The 15,594-nt window shown below is 35.5% G+C and overlaps 5 protein-coding genes and 1 long non-coding RNA gene across 6 annotated transcripts; 4 read left to right on the forward strand and 2 right to left on the reverse strand.

Moving 5' to 3' along the window:
* Positions 1–2,593: 2,593 nt before the first annotated feature.
* LOC147933871 (uncharacterized) lies at positions 2,594–4,149 on the reverse strand. Its single transcript, XR_015570366.1, has 4 exons — positions 3,875–4,149; positions 3,581–3,721; positions 3,237–3,397; positions 2,594–3,133 (listed from the first exon to the last, which is right to left on the reverse strand). It is a non-coding gene; the product is annotated as an uncharacterized LOC147933871 (long non-coding RNA).
* Positions 4,150–6,017: 1,868 nt separating this feature from the next.
* Positions 6,018–7,319, forward strand: LOC104707578 (uncharacterized). The gene is made up of 3 exons (XM_087472359.1): positions 6,018–6,074; positions 6,172–6,901; positions 7,068–7,319. The coding sequence occupies exons 1-3, from the start codon at positions 6,043–6,045 to the stop codon at positions 7,317–7,319; spliced, it is 1,014 nt and encodes a 337-aa protein (XP_087328485.1). The 5' UTR covers positions 6,018–6,042.
* Positions 7,320–7,402: 83 nt separating this feature from the next.
* Positions 7,403–10,588, forward strand: LOC104724506 (uncharacterized). The gene is made up of 9 exons (XM_087471620.1): positions 7,403–7,984; positions 8,073–8,276; positions 8,346–8,435; positions 8,518–8,625; positions 8,706–8,957; positions 9,038–9,076; positions 9,165–9,464; positions 9,561–10,079; positions 10,157–10,588. The coding sequence occupies exons 1-9, from the start codon at positions 7,496–7,498 to the stop codon at positions 10,430–10,432; spliced, it is 2,277 nt and encodes a 758-aa protein (XP_087327746.1). The 5' UTR covers positions 7,403–7,495; the 3' UTR covers positions 10,433–10,588.
* Positions 10,589–11,242: 654 nt separating this feature from the next.
* On the reverse strand, positions 11,243–12,116 carry LOC147933872 (multiple RNA-binding domain-containing protein 1-like). Its single transcript, XM_087472360.1, has 5 exons — positions 12,081–12,116; positions 11,839–11,943; positions 11,648–11,761; positions 11,393–11,587; positions 11,243–11,269 (listed from the first exon to the last, which is right to left on the reverse strand). The coding sequence occupies exons 1-5, from the start codon at positions 12,114–12,116 to the stop codon at positions 11,243–11,245; spliced, it is 477 nt and encodes a 158-aa protein (XP_087328486.1).
* A 673-nt stretch (positions 12,117–12,789) lies between these two features.
* LOC104723082 (heat stress transcription factor A-4b-like) lies at positions 12,790–13,536 on the forward strand. The gene has a single exon (XM_010441377.3). It carries the CDS (start codon positions 12,859–12,861, stop codon positions 13,267–13,269), a length of 411 nt encoding a protein of 136 aa, XP_010439679.1. The 5' UTR covers positions 12,790–12,858; the 3' UTR covers positions 13,270–13,536.
* Positions 13,537–14,285: 749 nt separating this feature from the next.
* Positions 14,286–14,948, forward strand: LOC147933873 (heat stress transcription factor A-4b-like). Its single transcript, XM_087470858.1, has one exon. The coding sequence runs from the start codon at positions 14,341–14,343 to the stop codon at positions 14,749–14,751; it is 411 nt and encodes a 136-aa protein (XP_087326984.1). The 5' UTR covers positions 14,286–14,340; the 3' UTR covers positions 14,752–14,948.
* Positions 14,949–15,594: the final 646 nt, after the last annotated feature.

The following is a 15,594-nucleotide window of genomic DNA, read 5'->3' on the forward strand; positions in this document are numbered from 1 at the left end:
AATAAAGGCCCATCATCCGAGAAATATATAAAAGTATCAGAAAGAAGATGAGGAGGAAGATGAGAAAGATGATGATGATGATGATGATGATGATGATGATGATGATGAGCGCTGAGATCCATAATCTAGGTATTATGTTGTGTTAACTTAGATTAATGTTTAATTTAAAACCTACATGTGTTTTTATGTTTGTGTTAACTTAGAGTTATGTTTTGTTTAAAACCTAAATGTTGTATGTGTTCTCTATGTTGTTGTAATACATACAAATGTTATGTTATCTCCCACGGTTTTAGTCTACGTTTTTGTTTTTATTATAATAAACAAATCATGAGTATCTTTATCATACATCAATGGGATAGAGTGGACCACTAAAAACAACAGAAATTATAAAAGCATGATCTTGTGGGGTTGCTTGTGAATTTGATTCGTTTGACTTGGGTTTTTGGGCATCTATCTATGTTTCTAATAGTAGGAACTAGGAACTACAACATGGAAGCTTATTTTAGTATCATTGAAAAAATTTCTTATATAATAAATAAACTCTGTTGAAAGAAATATCTGCCAAACGCCTAAAATCTAGATAGCTCAGTTCTCAAGACTAATCCTTAATTATAAAGTGTCTGTTTGAATCTTTTACGTCGTGTGTTTAACGCTCGTCCGTTCGATTAAGGCTTCCAAGGGCGTTCTACTTTTTCCAAGATCACCAAACATCTAATTAATCCTTTTGTGTCTCAAATAGCATCTGGAACATATGCATCCATTATGAAGTAGACAGAATATGCATTCACAACAACAATGAGGATATGCTGCATCAGTTTTGGATCTCACTTGCTTAGCCTAGTTCTGATAAACCTTATCAAATACTTTTTCTTTTGACCAATACAGCAACAAGGGTATTGCAAGTACATCCTTTAGAAAACCCAACAATAATGGATAGGGCAGTGAGTTCAACCTTGATGTGTTAAAGTTAATCTCTATGACACACACTTCTCCTAATAAGGGATCTTTTGGTCAAACACTTTGTTTGTAGTTATAACTTATGGGCTTTGTTTGTATCTCTTGGCTTTGTTTTGTGTTGACATTTAATTAACCATTGGAAAAGAAAAAGAAAAAGAAGTTGTGTATATAATTAAGATATCTCTAGCTACTCTTTTGTGCTTAAATCTAATATTGTAGTAATTAAGTAAATTATCCAATTTTCCAAACACATTTAATTTCCTTCCAAAATTTCTCCAAATTATCATTTTTATATGTTATTACAAATTACAACATGTTCTACAAATGGAGAGATCCATTTTGGAAAAAAATATTCTAAAAAAAACAGAATTAATTATTGTAATCTGTTATAAAATAGAAAAAATATATATATTAATTACAAAAAATACTTGATTTTATACGGCAAATAGGAAATAAAGATTGCAAAACAACATGAGACTTGTGAAGAAGATGATGAATGAGATGAGATGTCTCACCTAAATGTTTGTTTTAACTTATATTTATGTTGTGAGAATGAGGAAATGGTGTGAGCTACACAAAGTATAGTCCAATACATTTGTACATGATTAGTACATGGTCACACATATAAACTAAATTAATATATGATGCCTTCGGATATGCATAAAAAGTTGGTGCAAGAAGGATTCGAGGTAGATGATTTAGTTTCTCAACCTGTGGCAGATGATTACACCAAGGAACATGCACTTGGTCTTTTCGAGTATTCGAAGAGCCATACCTTGGAATCCTATCTCACTACATTTCCGCCGCCTACTGCTATAATTGATGATGCTCTTCGTGTTCTAAAACTCACTAAGGATGATGTGCGTCATTGTGATAAGCTGATTGATCGTCTTATGATTGAAAGATATGACTTTTAGAGATGACAGTGGGGGTGATGAGGGTGAGGATGATGAAAGAGTCAAGTGATGAGACTGTTAGTAAATGGGGAGGATTTGCCTACGTTTATAGACCTTTTTGTTTGTTATGTTTGTGTTAATTAACCTAGATTTATGTTTGTCATGTTTGTTTTAATTAACCTGAATGCTACTCTACCCGTAGAGTTATGTTAGTTTTAATTAGCCTAAGTGTTATGCTACTACTCTCTGGGTATTTTATCAATCTTTTTAATCTCCTTTTTATTAATACTAGGGATCATGCCGTTTTTATAAGAGTATTTTTTTTTTTTTTTTTTGTAATTTGAGATTAATTTCAATTAATAAATGTCTTAAAACAATTACATTAATATTTTGACATATTTCTGAAATAAAGTATTTTGGCAAAAAAATGTGTTTTATAATAAATATTTGGAGAGGATAAATTTTTAGTAGTAAAAGTATTACATGTTCATATTTGAGTAGCTTAAGTATTAGCGTTGTATATAACGTAAAAGCTTTCAATATGATATAATCACCTTTTACTGTATGTTGATGATAATTTGGATATGTGATGATAAAAGAGTAGATGAGTTGGATTTGTATAATTAAATGAACAACTTACTTTTACACATGTCTATTAAGCGTATTCTTTTTTGCAGTGGGATTGTTTTAGAGCACTTATACAAAACATAGCATGCGAGCATAACATCAGGGCACAGAAGGAACGAATGAGAGGTATTAACCCTGAGCAGTTTAATTTGGAGACATCTCGTACTTCGAATTGAATTCCAACACATTTAAATGCTGAGAGAAAGTATATTACAGAAGGGGAACCATAAGTAGAGGTACTGAGGTAAGAGATTTCTTTGTTCTGCATCGTTTGAGTTGATGGAGAGCAACTTCCCAGGCCTTCCATCTTGCACTGTAGGAGAAGATGTCTATGATGATGTGACTTCCATGTTTTGATTTAGAAGACTGCAGCCTAGCATTTAGTTTTCTCCAAAGTTCGTAGACCAAAACTTGTAGGAAGAGTTTACAAATGAAGTTGGGCTTCCAGTTAGTCAGTGGTGCTTTACACCATTCAAGTATATCTTGTCAATCTGTTGGTGGTGACAAGAAACCATAAATGGTGATTAGTTTTTCCTAAAAGAAACCATATAGTTAACGAAGAAACAAAAGTCGGCGAAATCATAAAATTGTAGCTAGCTTTATATTTCTTCTCTTTAAGCCAACATTGGTAAGGCTCACTTGCATCTCCAGACCTGCATTCAACATATCAAAACACCATCTGATGCAAAAAAAAAAAGAAAAAAAAAAGGATTTTATCAAAAATCCAAACTGCAACTATTTCGAAAACAGGCTTACCAGTTACCATGCTGAAACAAACTTTCAATAACCATCTTACAGTTGACTTTGTGGAATGTCCTCTACGACACTTTGTCTGTATTTTCCTTTGGAATCTATATATGTGCTAACCCCAAAGCCTGTAGGTTGTTGATTTCTAAAGCCGCTTATCACTACAAAAACTGAAAGAATCACGTTAAAATATTGTGATGAAAGATAAGTAAGTATAGTCTTCCAACCAAGAAAAATTTCATGAGTAATTCTGTTTTGCCAAAGAACCGAAAGTGAATATGATAAACCTAACATTGTGGTGAATGATCATAATATGGGAAGCATGTTAAGTTATTATACACATCAACTCTTACCTTTAGTAATTACTATGCTTTGAAAATCTGACAATCGTCTCTGCTTATATATGTGGCAAGTGCATAAAACCCAACGATTCACAGAAGACAAAACGTTTACATACTAATTATGAACCAAATTCTGGCTACACAATATATTGCCTGCAACATCAAACCCAATTAGAAAATCAGGCGATTCTGATTTCTAATTTTCCAAAGGTTTAAGAAAAAAAACAGAGACCATATATGAACAGACAAAACTGACAAAAGACCCAAGTAAAAGATGAAACTGAAAGATGGAAGGAGTGGAAATACCCATGTTTAAGTATGCCTATGGTGTTAAGAAAACATCTTGAGTTTAACGTAAACTACTTGAGTTTAACATCTTGACTATGGTGACAGACAACCGTAGATTAAGGTTCCCAGATCTGCGATGTACAAACTGTTGCTCTCTGGCCTCTGTCTCTTCTCTCTGCACAGAAGAATACTGATATCAGGCTGGAGGGACGCCATTGATTTCGGATTGAAAGGAAAAAAGGTTGGAAGTGATGGAAGTCATAACAGTAACTAAAGGCTGGAGGGTTTTGAGAAGTCATAACGCTTCGATTCTCTCACGTTTTGACTTTTGAGTAGTAAGATAGGGAGATACACGTGGAATTTGATTTGAGAATTTAGCTTTCCTTATGCTTGCTTATGTGGCATCTTCATAGAGGTTTTTAAAATAGCTGATGTGGATAGGCTGAGGAGCCTCAATGGACTCCTTTTATTAGTAAGTAATTTTAAATGTGGGCTCCTTGGATCATGCATCTTGTGGCAGTTCGCTTGACAAGAATCTTTAGTATTTGGTCCACCTTCATGGGATACTTCAATTTGCTTATTAAAAACATAACAAATTGAAACCTTAAAATATTGTTGGACTTTAGTAGGGTATATATTACTAGTATATGATCCCAAGACACCCACTTGTTAATTCAGGTAAGGTATATTATTATTATATGATCAAGACAAGACACCACTTGTTAGTTTGACTTGAGGAGGTATATGGTATTATATGACTTCAAGACACAAATATATAAATAGTAAATGGGGCCAGTACAGAATAAAATTTCAACCATGAAAGATCCCAAAAGCGACGACACACAATGCATATTCAGCTATTATTCTCTCAAACTTCCCTGTGCTTTCATCAACAACTTTCAAGCTTTTCCTTTTCTTTGCATAATCGTTTTCTTGGTCCATCTTAGCAGCAGAATGCTCACGGATCGCTTCCATATTATTGACATCGTTGGCCCACTTGAGCACCTGAAAAAGGGGCAGATAAGAGAGTCGAGAATGCATCCAAGGATGCCAAATGACCAGACAAGAGTACAACACAAGACTTACCAAATGGTGTCCATAGAAATGGGCGCTCGATAATGCTTTTTTAGCGTCCACTACAACAAATATGTACATTGATAGCAGACGGATATAGCTCATTTTCCGTCACTGCTATGAAAGATGAGATTTTTTTTCGCTTACTTTTTAATAGCATCTTATTAACGCTATGATAGGAAAATTATGTAGCGGGAAACAAAAGTGACTTTTGTCCGCCAATACTTAGTGAAATTATTCACTTAATCGCCAAATAAAAAAAAAACCCAAAAACTCGACACACTCTCTCTCTCTCTCTCGTTACAACCTAAGCTCAACCTAAGAAGATTTCTTCTTCTAAATTCTCTGTGTGTGCTCAAATTCTTCTAAATTTCTTATCAATTCTTCAGTTTTATCGCCGTTTGTGAAAAGCCCCAATTTCGCCGTTTGTGAAAAGCCCCAATTTCGCCCTAAATCTCCATATCCATCGCAATTGATAGCTCGAATCCATTTTTGAGGCATGTCTTTCTTCTTCCTCCTAATTTCGTTATTTGTTTCGATTATTTGTGATTTCAAACAGCTTTTGATTTCGATAAGGGTCAGATTTAGTTATCTGTTTTGTTAGGGTTCGATTTATCTAGATTTATTTCGTTATCTGTTTTTTAGGGTTCGATTATTTACAGATTTTGAGAATGTGGAGTTTCGAATCCATCTGTTTTGTTAGGGTTCGATTATTTACAGATTTGACTCAAAAATAGCTTTTGGATTTGAGTATTTGCGCCTTCATAAACTGAACGATTTTTTTTTTTTCCCAAGTGTTGGTGATTGAAATGTTGGGGAACTGAAGCTTCTCATTTCTCTGTACTCACACAACAGGTTAGTATCACTCAACCAATAGTTAAACATTATTATTACACACGAATATTGGTGATTGCTATGTTTTGTCCTTTGAGTCTGATTCGTATAAATAGTGATTAGATTAGTGAGATTTTACACAGTTAGATATTGGTTTAAGAGCATCTGTATGTGTCTGAAGTAGTGCAGTATTGTCTGAATTGTTGCTTAATGTGAGCTTTGTATAATATGTATCTCTATTTTATCTATAAAGGTTAAAATTTATATTATAACATATAATGTTGGACAAGGCATGGGTGCATCTATGCAGGTAAGGAATTATATTTCATAATTAGGTTTTATTTTGGGTTTGGATACTTTAAGATGTTCTTTTAGTTATGATTTTTTTCTTTAATTATCCATTGAAGAGCTGATCCTGGTTATAAAAGTGGAGCTTGGAAATTTGTAAGGGATGTGTCTGCGGCTTTAGGTGACATAGAAATGATAATATGTCCTTGTAAAGACTGTCGTAATGTAGTACGACAGTTAAACAGTGTTGTGGTTGAGCATCTTGTAATAAGAGGGATGGATGAGGCATACAAGGTGCATAGTGATTGGTATCATCATGGAGATGTGAAGTCAGTAGATGAATTTCAAAGTAAACCAACTCAGTGGAATGAGGAAGTTTTTGAGTTATATAAAGCTGCTGAATTTTTTGATCAAGAGTTGGCTTTTAGAGGTGACTTAGCTGACCAACCTGTGGGCGACTTAAGTGAGATTGCAGAGGGTGAGGACCAACAAGAGGATGAGTTCCTTGCAAAGATCCGGGATGCTGAAACCCCACTATACCCTAGCTGTTCAAACCACAGCAAGTTATCGGCTATTGTGACTTTGTTTAGGATTAAGACACATAATGGCTGGTCGGATAAGAGCTTCAATGAACTGCTTCAGACATTGCCAAGCATGTTGCCAGATGGTAATGTCTTTCACACATCATTGTATGATGTCAAGAAATTTTTAAAGAGCTTTCATATGGGATATGAAAAGATCGACGCATGTGTTAATGATTGCTGCCTCTTCAGAAAGAAGTTAAAGAAGCTTGATAAATGTCCCAAATGTAATGCTTCACGGTGGAAGACTAATAAGCGGACTAATGAGGTAAATGGCTAGCATATGGTCCACGGTGTACTATTATGGGAGAATTACTGACATCATATTGTTGGACTACCATGTGTTCTATGTGCCGATATTTAGATGTAACTGGGCAGTAAAAGGTAATGGAGTTAAAGTGGAAGATGGGTTCACACTTGTTAACTTAAATCAGAGCCAAGTAAGCTTTCAGAAGGATCCGTATATTCTAGCATCTCAAGCAAAGCAAGTATTTTATTCAAGTGAAGATGGATCAAGTTGGTCTGTTGTTATGAGAGGTGCTTCAAGAAGATATAGTAAAGAAGATGTTCAGTCTGGAAATGCAGATATAATTGGTCCATTGCCAGTAGATGTTGACATGGATACTGAAATGGATGAAGCTGAATATGCTAGATCTGATTGTGAAGGCATATATGTGCAAGAGTAGATTCTTGATTCATTTATATATATATATATATATATATATATATATATATATGTTTTTGTTTATGGTTGATGTTTGTTGAATGTTGTAGATTTTATGATGTATTCTATTATATAAGTTCTACGTGATTAAGTTTCTGTTCTAAGTGATTAATTTTCTGTTTACGCAGGTGAATTAAAATGGGTGGAACTAAAAAGAAGGTTGGAGGGAAGAAGGGTGGAGGAAAAAGAAAGAGAAAGTCTAAGGATGATGACGAACCTGAGTTTATTTGTACTGTGGAGGCCCAACCTGTAGCAACAGAACAGCATGTGGAGGCCCAACCTGTAGCAACAGAACAACATGTGGAGGAAGAGGAGCATCATTCCGAAGAACCACAAACTCAACAGCAACCAGAAGAACCAGTAGGAGAGTTTGTGTTGTCTGAAGAACATGAGCAGCCTGCTACGCGTAAAAGAAAACGAGGACCAACAAAGATGAAAAACCTAGCCAAGGATCCATCTGTTAGAGTGAAAGTTGATTACAATGTACTTGGAGTAGCGGTTGGTCCAGGGTCAGTCAAGTTGGCATCATATGTAGGGACATTGATGCGAGAACACATCCCTATCAACATACCTAACTGGAAGAAAGTGAGTCCAGATCTTAAAACACTTCTCTGGAGATCTGTTCAGGTAACAAGAATTTTTTTTTGTTTTTAAAAAGTCTCTCAATTGAACATGTTTACTTTTATAGTTATGGTGTGAGTGTAAGTGAATGCAGGCAAGGTTTGAGCTTGATGAAGATTGGCAAAGGATATCTGTGATTCACCAGATGGGACATTTGTGGCGATCACACAAGTCTGTCACGGTGAAGGCTATAAATTTGGCTGCAAATAACCAAGAGAGGATGAATTTGAGACCACCAAATATTGGTCCTGTTGATTGGCAAAAATTTGTCAAACTCAAAACTAGTGCTGCATTTAAGGTAATTACTTGTGATTATAATTGTTTAGTAGTTGATTGGTGATTAGTAATTAACATGTTTCATTATTAGGCCGTGAGTGAGAAATATAAAGCAAAAAGAAAGAATCAGATACCTCACACCACTAGTCGTAAAGGGATCAGCAGACTAACAGAAGAAATGGCAAGCATATATACTACAACTATGTTGTTTATTATTATACATAGTGCTTGTACTGTTACTGAAATTTTGTTTTCTGGAACAGAAAGCTGAAAGTGAAGATCCTTCCAGCGTGACAAGACTAGATGTTTGGATCAAGTCTCGCACCAAAAAGGATGGTACACCAGTAGATACGAATGCAGCTGATTTGATTGTAAGTCTGAATAGAGTTGTACACCAGTAAATAGTGTGTTATCGACTAGTAAAACCTGAAACTGTCTTTATGTTTTTCAGCAAAAAGCAGCTGAAATTGGTGGAAGTGATGCTCCAGCATTTTTAACAAATCCAGATGAAGATCACCTCGCCAAGCTTTTAGGACCTGACAATTCTGGTAGGCTGAGGGCAATGGGTAGAGGCATGAGTAAGACCAAATTAGCTTGTTTACAAATGCAGAGCAAGTGTATGGCTGAAATGGAAGAGCGGCAAGTAAAATTAGTAAAACAGGTCAATGCCTTGGAAAGTGAACTTGGCAGAATCAAGAATCAGGTTAGATACTTAAGAGTTCTCTACTATTCATCAGCCAGTTAGAGTAATATAAATTGATGTTATTTTTGTTTATGTTACAGAGACCAGAAGCTGAAATGGATGAAAACTCAGCTGCAAGAGTAACATATTCTTACTTCTTTTCATATCAGCTAAGTGATTCTTCTTAGTGTCGTTTATGATTCTTAGTTGCTCATGAAATTGTTGCAGAGTGTAAACAAAAGAGCACATCCTAAGTGTGTGTTTGTTGATTGGTCTGACATTGATGAAAATGTTGGTGAGGGTCGGATTCTTTCTTCTGATCCGGATGACATAGTGAATGACTGTCGTCTTGGCCCTTATGATCTCAAAGTGTTAGTTGAAGCTGCATATAAACCAGATGCATTTCTATGGAGACCTGCACAAAAGATCTTTCATATGAAAGAAGCTGTTGGACATATAATCGCATGGCCAACTGATAAGTGTAGACTGGTAGACAACAACATCCAAATGGAAGACATTGCCCCTATGGTATTTATAATTTCTAGCAATGTGTTAGCAATGTATTACCCCTGTCTATAATGCTAATTAATTATATTGGATTTGTTTACTGATTGTGTTTAACAGGGTATACAAGGAAACAAATGTAAACTATTGGATTTGTCTAAGGGTGACGTCATTGTTGCTGAGGGGCGTTGGGAGACACAAGAACCAAGTGCGTTGGTTAACGGAATTCCTCTTGGACCAAAAGCAGTTAAAGTATTTGTGGATTCAGTAAAGCAGCCTGATACATCACTATGGAGACCTACAGCTGAAATGTCATTTCTTGAGGACTGTTTGATGGCTTACGTATCTTGGCCCCTGAGTAAGGTTGATTTTGAAAATCCCTCAACTCCAACTGGTCAGAATGCTACATCACATGCTTCTTTGTCTGCATCAAAGGCCAAGTCTGCAGCCACAGCTTCTAAGTCTGCTACAGAGTCCAAAACTTCAGCAACAGCTTCAAAGGCTGCATCGCAGGCCAAATCTGCATCTATGTCTTCTAAGTCTGCATCTGGTTCTGAGTCTCCTGTTGATGATGCAACGGGTCCAATATCACCAATAAAGAATACTTTACCATCACAGTCTCCTCTCAGGAAGTCTCCAGTAAGTGTTTTCATATGTTATGAAGTTGTTTTTGTTAATTATATGATGACTGATGGTTTATATTGTAAACATGGCAGCGCATTAATAAAGTTATTTCCAAGGAGAATAAGAAGTGCAAGTTGATGGATTTAACTGAAAAGAATAGGGTTGTGGCTGAAGGACGATGGGGAACAAATGATCCAGAACATAAGGTTCACTTTACTCGCTTGGGTTCTAATGCAGTTAAAGTGTGGATAGATGTTGTGAAGGTGAAAAATGTAAAAGTTTGGAGGCCATCCGATGAAATAGAGATTATTGAAGATGCACTTAGCTCCTGCATTGCTTGGCCAGAGAACAAGGTCATTATGTCTTAAACTGATGGTTTTATTGTGTAATGTTAAGTACTTGAGATTGCTTGTTTATTTTGGATGTTCTTGAGACTTTGATGGTAAACTGATGTTCTTGAGACTTTTGTTATGTATTTTGGATCTGAGACGTTTATTAATCAGATTTTATGAGATTTTATAAAACAGGTTATGTGTGCTATAATCACATATCAGAAAATGCTATAAAAGTACAGGTAAACGTTATGATAAAAGAATATACCATAGCACAGTAAACAAGATAAAACAGCATTTCGCAACAGCTATATTAGATATGTATAACATAGCACGAAAAATTAAATATTGTATAAATTTTTGCAAAATTATAATCTTGATAATACAGCAGTTTATTAGAGCTATGCTATAAAACTATAACATAGCACGAAAAAACAAATGTTGTATAAATTTTTTCAAAATTATGATCTTGATAATATAGCAATTTCTTAAAGCTATGTTATATTTTTATAACATAGCATACGTAATAAGTGCTATTGTATATGGGGTACATATAATAACAGTGCCCTAAAACAGCGCTCATGAAAACGCTATCAAAGACCTATGATAGCGTTTTTCTCTGGTTAACAATGTGCATATTTGTTGTAGTGGTCTAAGGCTTCTTGTTGCTTTGTCAAAAATTCAACAAAAGCAAAACCCGCATATTGCCCGGTATTCCTCTTTGGAAGCCTCAGACTCTTGATCTGCATAAACAAGAAACCGCAACATTGTTAGATGTTTTTGAAAAATGTTATCCAAATCCAACTTGTTTGCACATAATTTCTATATTGTTCCAATGCCAGAGAGCTAATGTTTCATCCCCTTGTAGTTTCTCTAACAAAAAGACCAAAACTTCAGCATTGTACGAGAGAATGGCAGTATGTGTTCATGGTTTGTAAAATAGAACTAATAAGCTGTCCCCATAACATAATTCTATATCCTGAGATAAGTGTGTACCTGTCCAAATGGACTGAAGAGCTGTTTTAGTTCATTCTTGGTTGCCTCAAAAGCTACATTTTTCACATGCAACTTTGTCGAAGTTTTGTCCTTGCCTGAATCTTTTCCAACCTTGTCACTCCGCTTGTTTTCACAGAATCTCAAGATCAAAGCATGCCCATCCAGAACAGTCCCTTGCCAAAGAAGAAAGTGTAACTATACTTCATCTACTCCATTCAACTTTTAAGTTTCCAAAGAGACTTAACTATAATATACCTGTAGATCTCTGTAGACACTGGTGGCTGTCTGACTGTCTGTACAGAGTCGAATTCTACAAAACCGTAACCGCTTCAAAGATTCTTCCCATACCTGTAGATCATGCTTTATTATCTGCTTATAATGGAAAATAAAAGATTAGACTCACAGTATAAGTGCACATCATGTGTCAGTAACGAACAGGAGCTTACCTTGACACTCAGAATCTTGCCCTGCTTCACCAGTTCAGTCAAATGCTTCTTCAAACTCTCATCAGTTGTCTTAAAGCTCAGATTCTTAATATAAAGGACATTTGACTGAAATATAATGGCGTTATTTAAAGGAAATGTTACGAACAGACCAATTCAAAAGATACATATGCAACTTTCTTTTGTCTACAAAATGGATCAGAAAACAAAGAAGAGGATATGTTTGCTTCGGTTTTTCTCATCACCTTTCCTTGTAGCAAATTCTTACCAAGAAGTAACATTTACTCCAGCTATAGCAAGGGCTTCTTTGGTCTTCGCAATCACTTTTGTTTCTCCCAAAGAAAAGCAAGGCGGTCAAGTAACTCACTCTTGCTTACACCATACACCCTGACTATGTTTTTCTAGAATCTACCCACAAAAAAAAGGAAAAGAATAAAAACATGAAGCAAGCAAAAAAAAGGCAGGTTTGTAAAACATTAATGGGTGCATTCTATTCTATTCTATAAAAAGAAAAACATACAGTAACGGGTCGGAATGGATTGGTCTTGGTCTTCAAGCAGGGATGGCTGAGAAATACCCAAATAATACACCCTAACCGATGTTTGTCGCATAATTTATATTTGATTTTGCATGTCACCATGCAAATTCACTTATTCATGTAGATATTTATACAATATAATTTGTGTGGTCATATGTGAAGTGAAACTATTCGTGTAGCTAAGAAGAATCATTTTTATTTTGTTTAAACCTGAATGTTATCCTCCCAATTTAATGGGATTCTCTATTATACAAATCATGAAATGTCTTTATATTGCTTCCAAGGAAAAAAAGAAGACAATGATAGGCCCAAGTCCAAAAAGGCCCATCAGCCGCGAAATATATACAAACAAAAGTTTTGCGACATGATGAGAGTTTTTTTTTTAGGGTTGATGAGATTATTCAGAATTTGGGGGGGGGGGGGGGTTTGTTAGATATTTTATAGATCTGGGGATTCTTCGTGTTGAGAACGAGGAGGAGGAGGGGATGGCTGAGAAGTACCCAAATGGAGTGATGGGTTCGTTCTACGTCGACATATACGAACTTGTGGAAGATCCTTCATCGGATCCATTAATCTCGTGGAGCAAACGCAACAACGGTTTCGTCATGTGTAGTCAGGAGGAGCGAATCCGCAGTAAGATTCTTCTGCCATTCTATTGCGACAAACTCTCTGAGTTTCTCTCTGAGCTCAGCTATTATGGCTTTAGAAGAGTTAAGACGAAGGCTGGTTCTGGGGTAGTATTGGAATTCAGAAATGAAGATTTTGTGAAAGGCCAGCCTGAGCGTCTCAAGGACATGATGATCAAAGCTTCTAGGAAGCGCAGGGCCAAATCCAGAGCTCAGCAAGCTGCCAAAGATGCTGTCGATCGCCTCCAATTGCAACGTTTACGTATTTGATCTGAATCATCATCTTAATTAACTCCACCAGCTAGCTTCAACAATATGGCCATCAATCGGAAATTTACGAATGCCAGAAATCATGACCGTCTTAATGATATGATAAGATATTTTCAATCTGTCAGAAGAAGAAGAGAGTTTTTTTTTAGGTCTTTTTGTTTTTCCTTCTATAAAGAAAATTTTTCCATAATATTGTTTAACATTAATATTTTCCATCAAAAAAACATTTACAAATTAGAAAACATATTTTATTTATTCGATTTTTCGTAATATTTACTCTTTAAAAAAAAAAAAACAATTATCCATTGAATAATAGATAAAAAAAAAGTCACATTATAAGGGATTCACATACAATCAACAAACCCAAGATATCCTTAATAAGGCCATAAGGGTAATCCTAGCTTCTTCTGCAATAATAGGATCAGCCAAAGTATTAGCACTTCTACTAATCTATATATATATATATACATTTTTGAAGTGAATTTTGGATTCTACCTTTTAATTTTACATATTTAAATACTTATTTAAAAAATTAATCCTTAAAAAAATTCCATCACTTCAAATTTTGTTTCCTAAATACACATTTCTAACGAGTAACGAATAACATGCCGTGGGTCGGAAATAAACAGATCAAACCGAAAGACAATATTAAATGAGGTTTGTCACATAATTTATATTTGATTTTGCATGTCACCATGCAATGCAACTTCAGTTATTCATGTAGATATTTTATACAATATACAGTAATTTGTGTGGTTAAACTAATCGTGTAGCTAAGAAGAATCATTTGTTATTTTGTTTAAACCTGAATGTTATCCTCCTAATTTAATAATGTCTCTAACTCTCTATTACACAAATCATCATCTTTTATATTGCTTCCACAATTTGAGAAGGAAAAAAAACAGAACACAATGGCAGGCCCAGGTCCAAAAAGGCCCATCAGCCGAGAAATATGTACAAACAAAAGTTTTGCGAGAATGATTGATCAGAGTTTGTTTAGGTTCAGAATTTTGGGGGGGGGGGGGGGGTTTGTTAGATATTTTATAGATCTGGGGATTCTTCGTCGAGGGGATGGCTGAGAAATACCCAAATGGAGTGATGGGTTCGTTCTACGTCGACATATACGAACTTGTGGAAGATCCTTCGACGGATTCATTAATCTCGTGGAACAAACGCAACAACGGTTTCGTCATGTGTAGCCAGGAGGAGCGAATCCGCAGTAAGATCCTTCTGCCATTCAATTGCGGCAAACTCTGTGAGTTTCTCTCCGAGCTCAGCTATTATGGGTTTAGAAGAGTTAAGAAGAAGGCTGCTGGGTCTGGGAAATTGGAATTCAGAAATGAAGATTTTGTGAAAGGCCAGCCTAAGCGTCTCAAGGACATGATGCTCAAAGCTTTTAGGAAGAACAGGGCCAAATTAAGAGCTCAGCAAGCTGCCAAAGATGCTGTCGATCGCCTTCAACTTCAAAGTTTACATATTTGATCTGAATATCACTTCATCAGCATCCTACTTGCTCCTGCTCCTTTTTTTTTTTGTTTATTATAAATAAATATGGGTTTGTTAGCTTAGTTAAGTTGCTTTCTTGTTAACAACACTTTAGTGGCTTGGCTTTGTTGTGATGATGAAATTTGGGAAACGATTGTAACCTCTCTAGTAGTATTAGTTATGTTATCTCTTCATTCGAACTTGCAACTTACTAGTATAGATTTAATTGAAAAGAAATCATATTCTTCTTTGACTTTGTCTTGAATGTTCCAACAAGAACATTTTAATTATTGTAGTAACAATCACAAATCTTATTCCCGTGAAGATTCTACTTGGTTTATGAGCAAGAACCTTGGAGGACTCATCAGAATCTACAGCAAGATTTATATGTTCATCAATTGTTTGCTTATGTAATTTAGCTACTTTCCCTATCCGAGATTTATGTGTTCTTCTATCTTCTTAGTCTTCGTTTGAGTTTTTTATGTCTTCTTAGTAAATGGGTTCAGCAACTGCAGGCACAGGGGTCTCATCTCGGTTTTGATTATTCTTTGTTACTTTCTGACTTCCAGTTGCAGCTACTGTCAAGCTTTAGTTTCTGTCTCTGTGGGTTATATATTCTTGTGTGAATAGGTAAGCCCTAATATGGTCATCATGGCCCTTGCTGACAACAAATCTGATTTGTTAGATGCAAGGAAGGAATGCAACTGCAGAGGTAAGCAAATCCTATTCTCTCCTGACTGCTTTTTTTCATTGTCATGTTTGGATTTTGCTATCAAGTTCAAAGTTGAGCAATGTGTTATATAGGCCTTATTAGCTGATCCATCGTGACATGACAGAACG

This window comes from Camelina sativa, chromosome 11 (genome assembly GCF_030686135.1).
Source record: "Camelina sativa cultivar CO46 ecotype springtype chromosome 11, ASM3068613v1".
Taxonomy (NCBI): domain Eukaryota; kingdom Viridiplantae; phylum Streptophyta; class Magnoliopsida; order Brassicales; family Brassicaceae; genus Camelina; species Camelina sativa.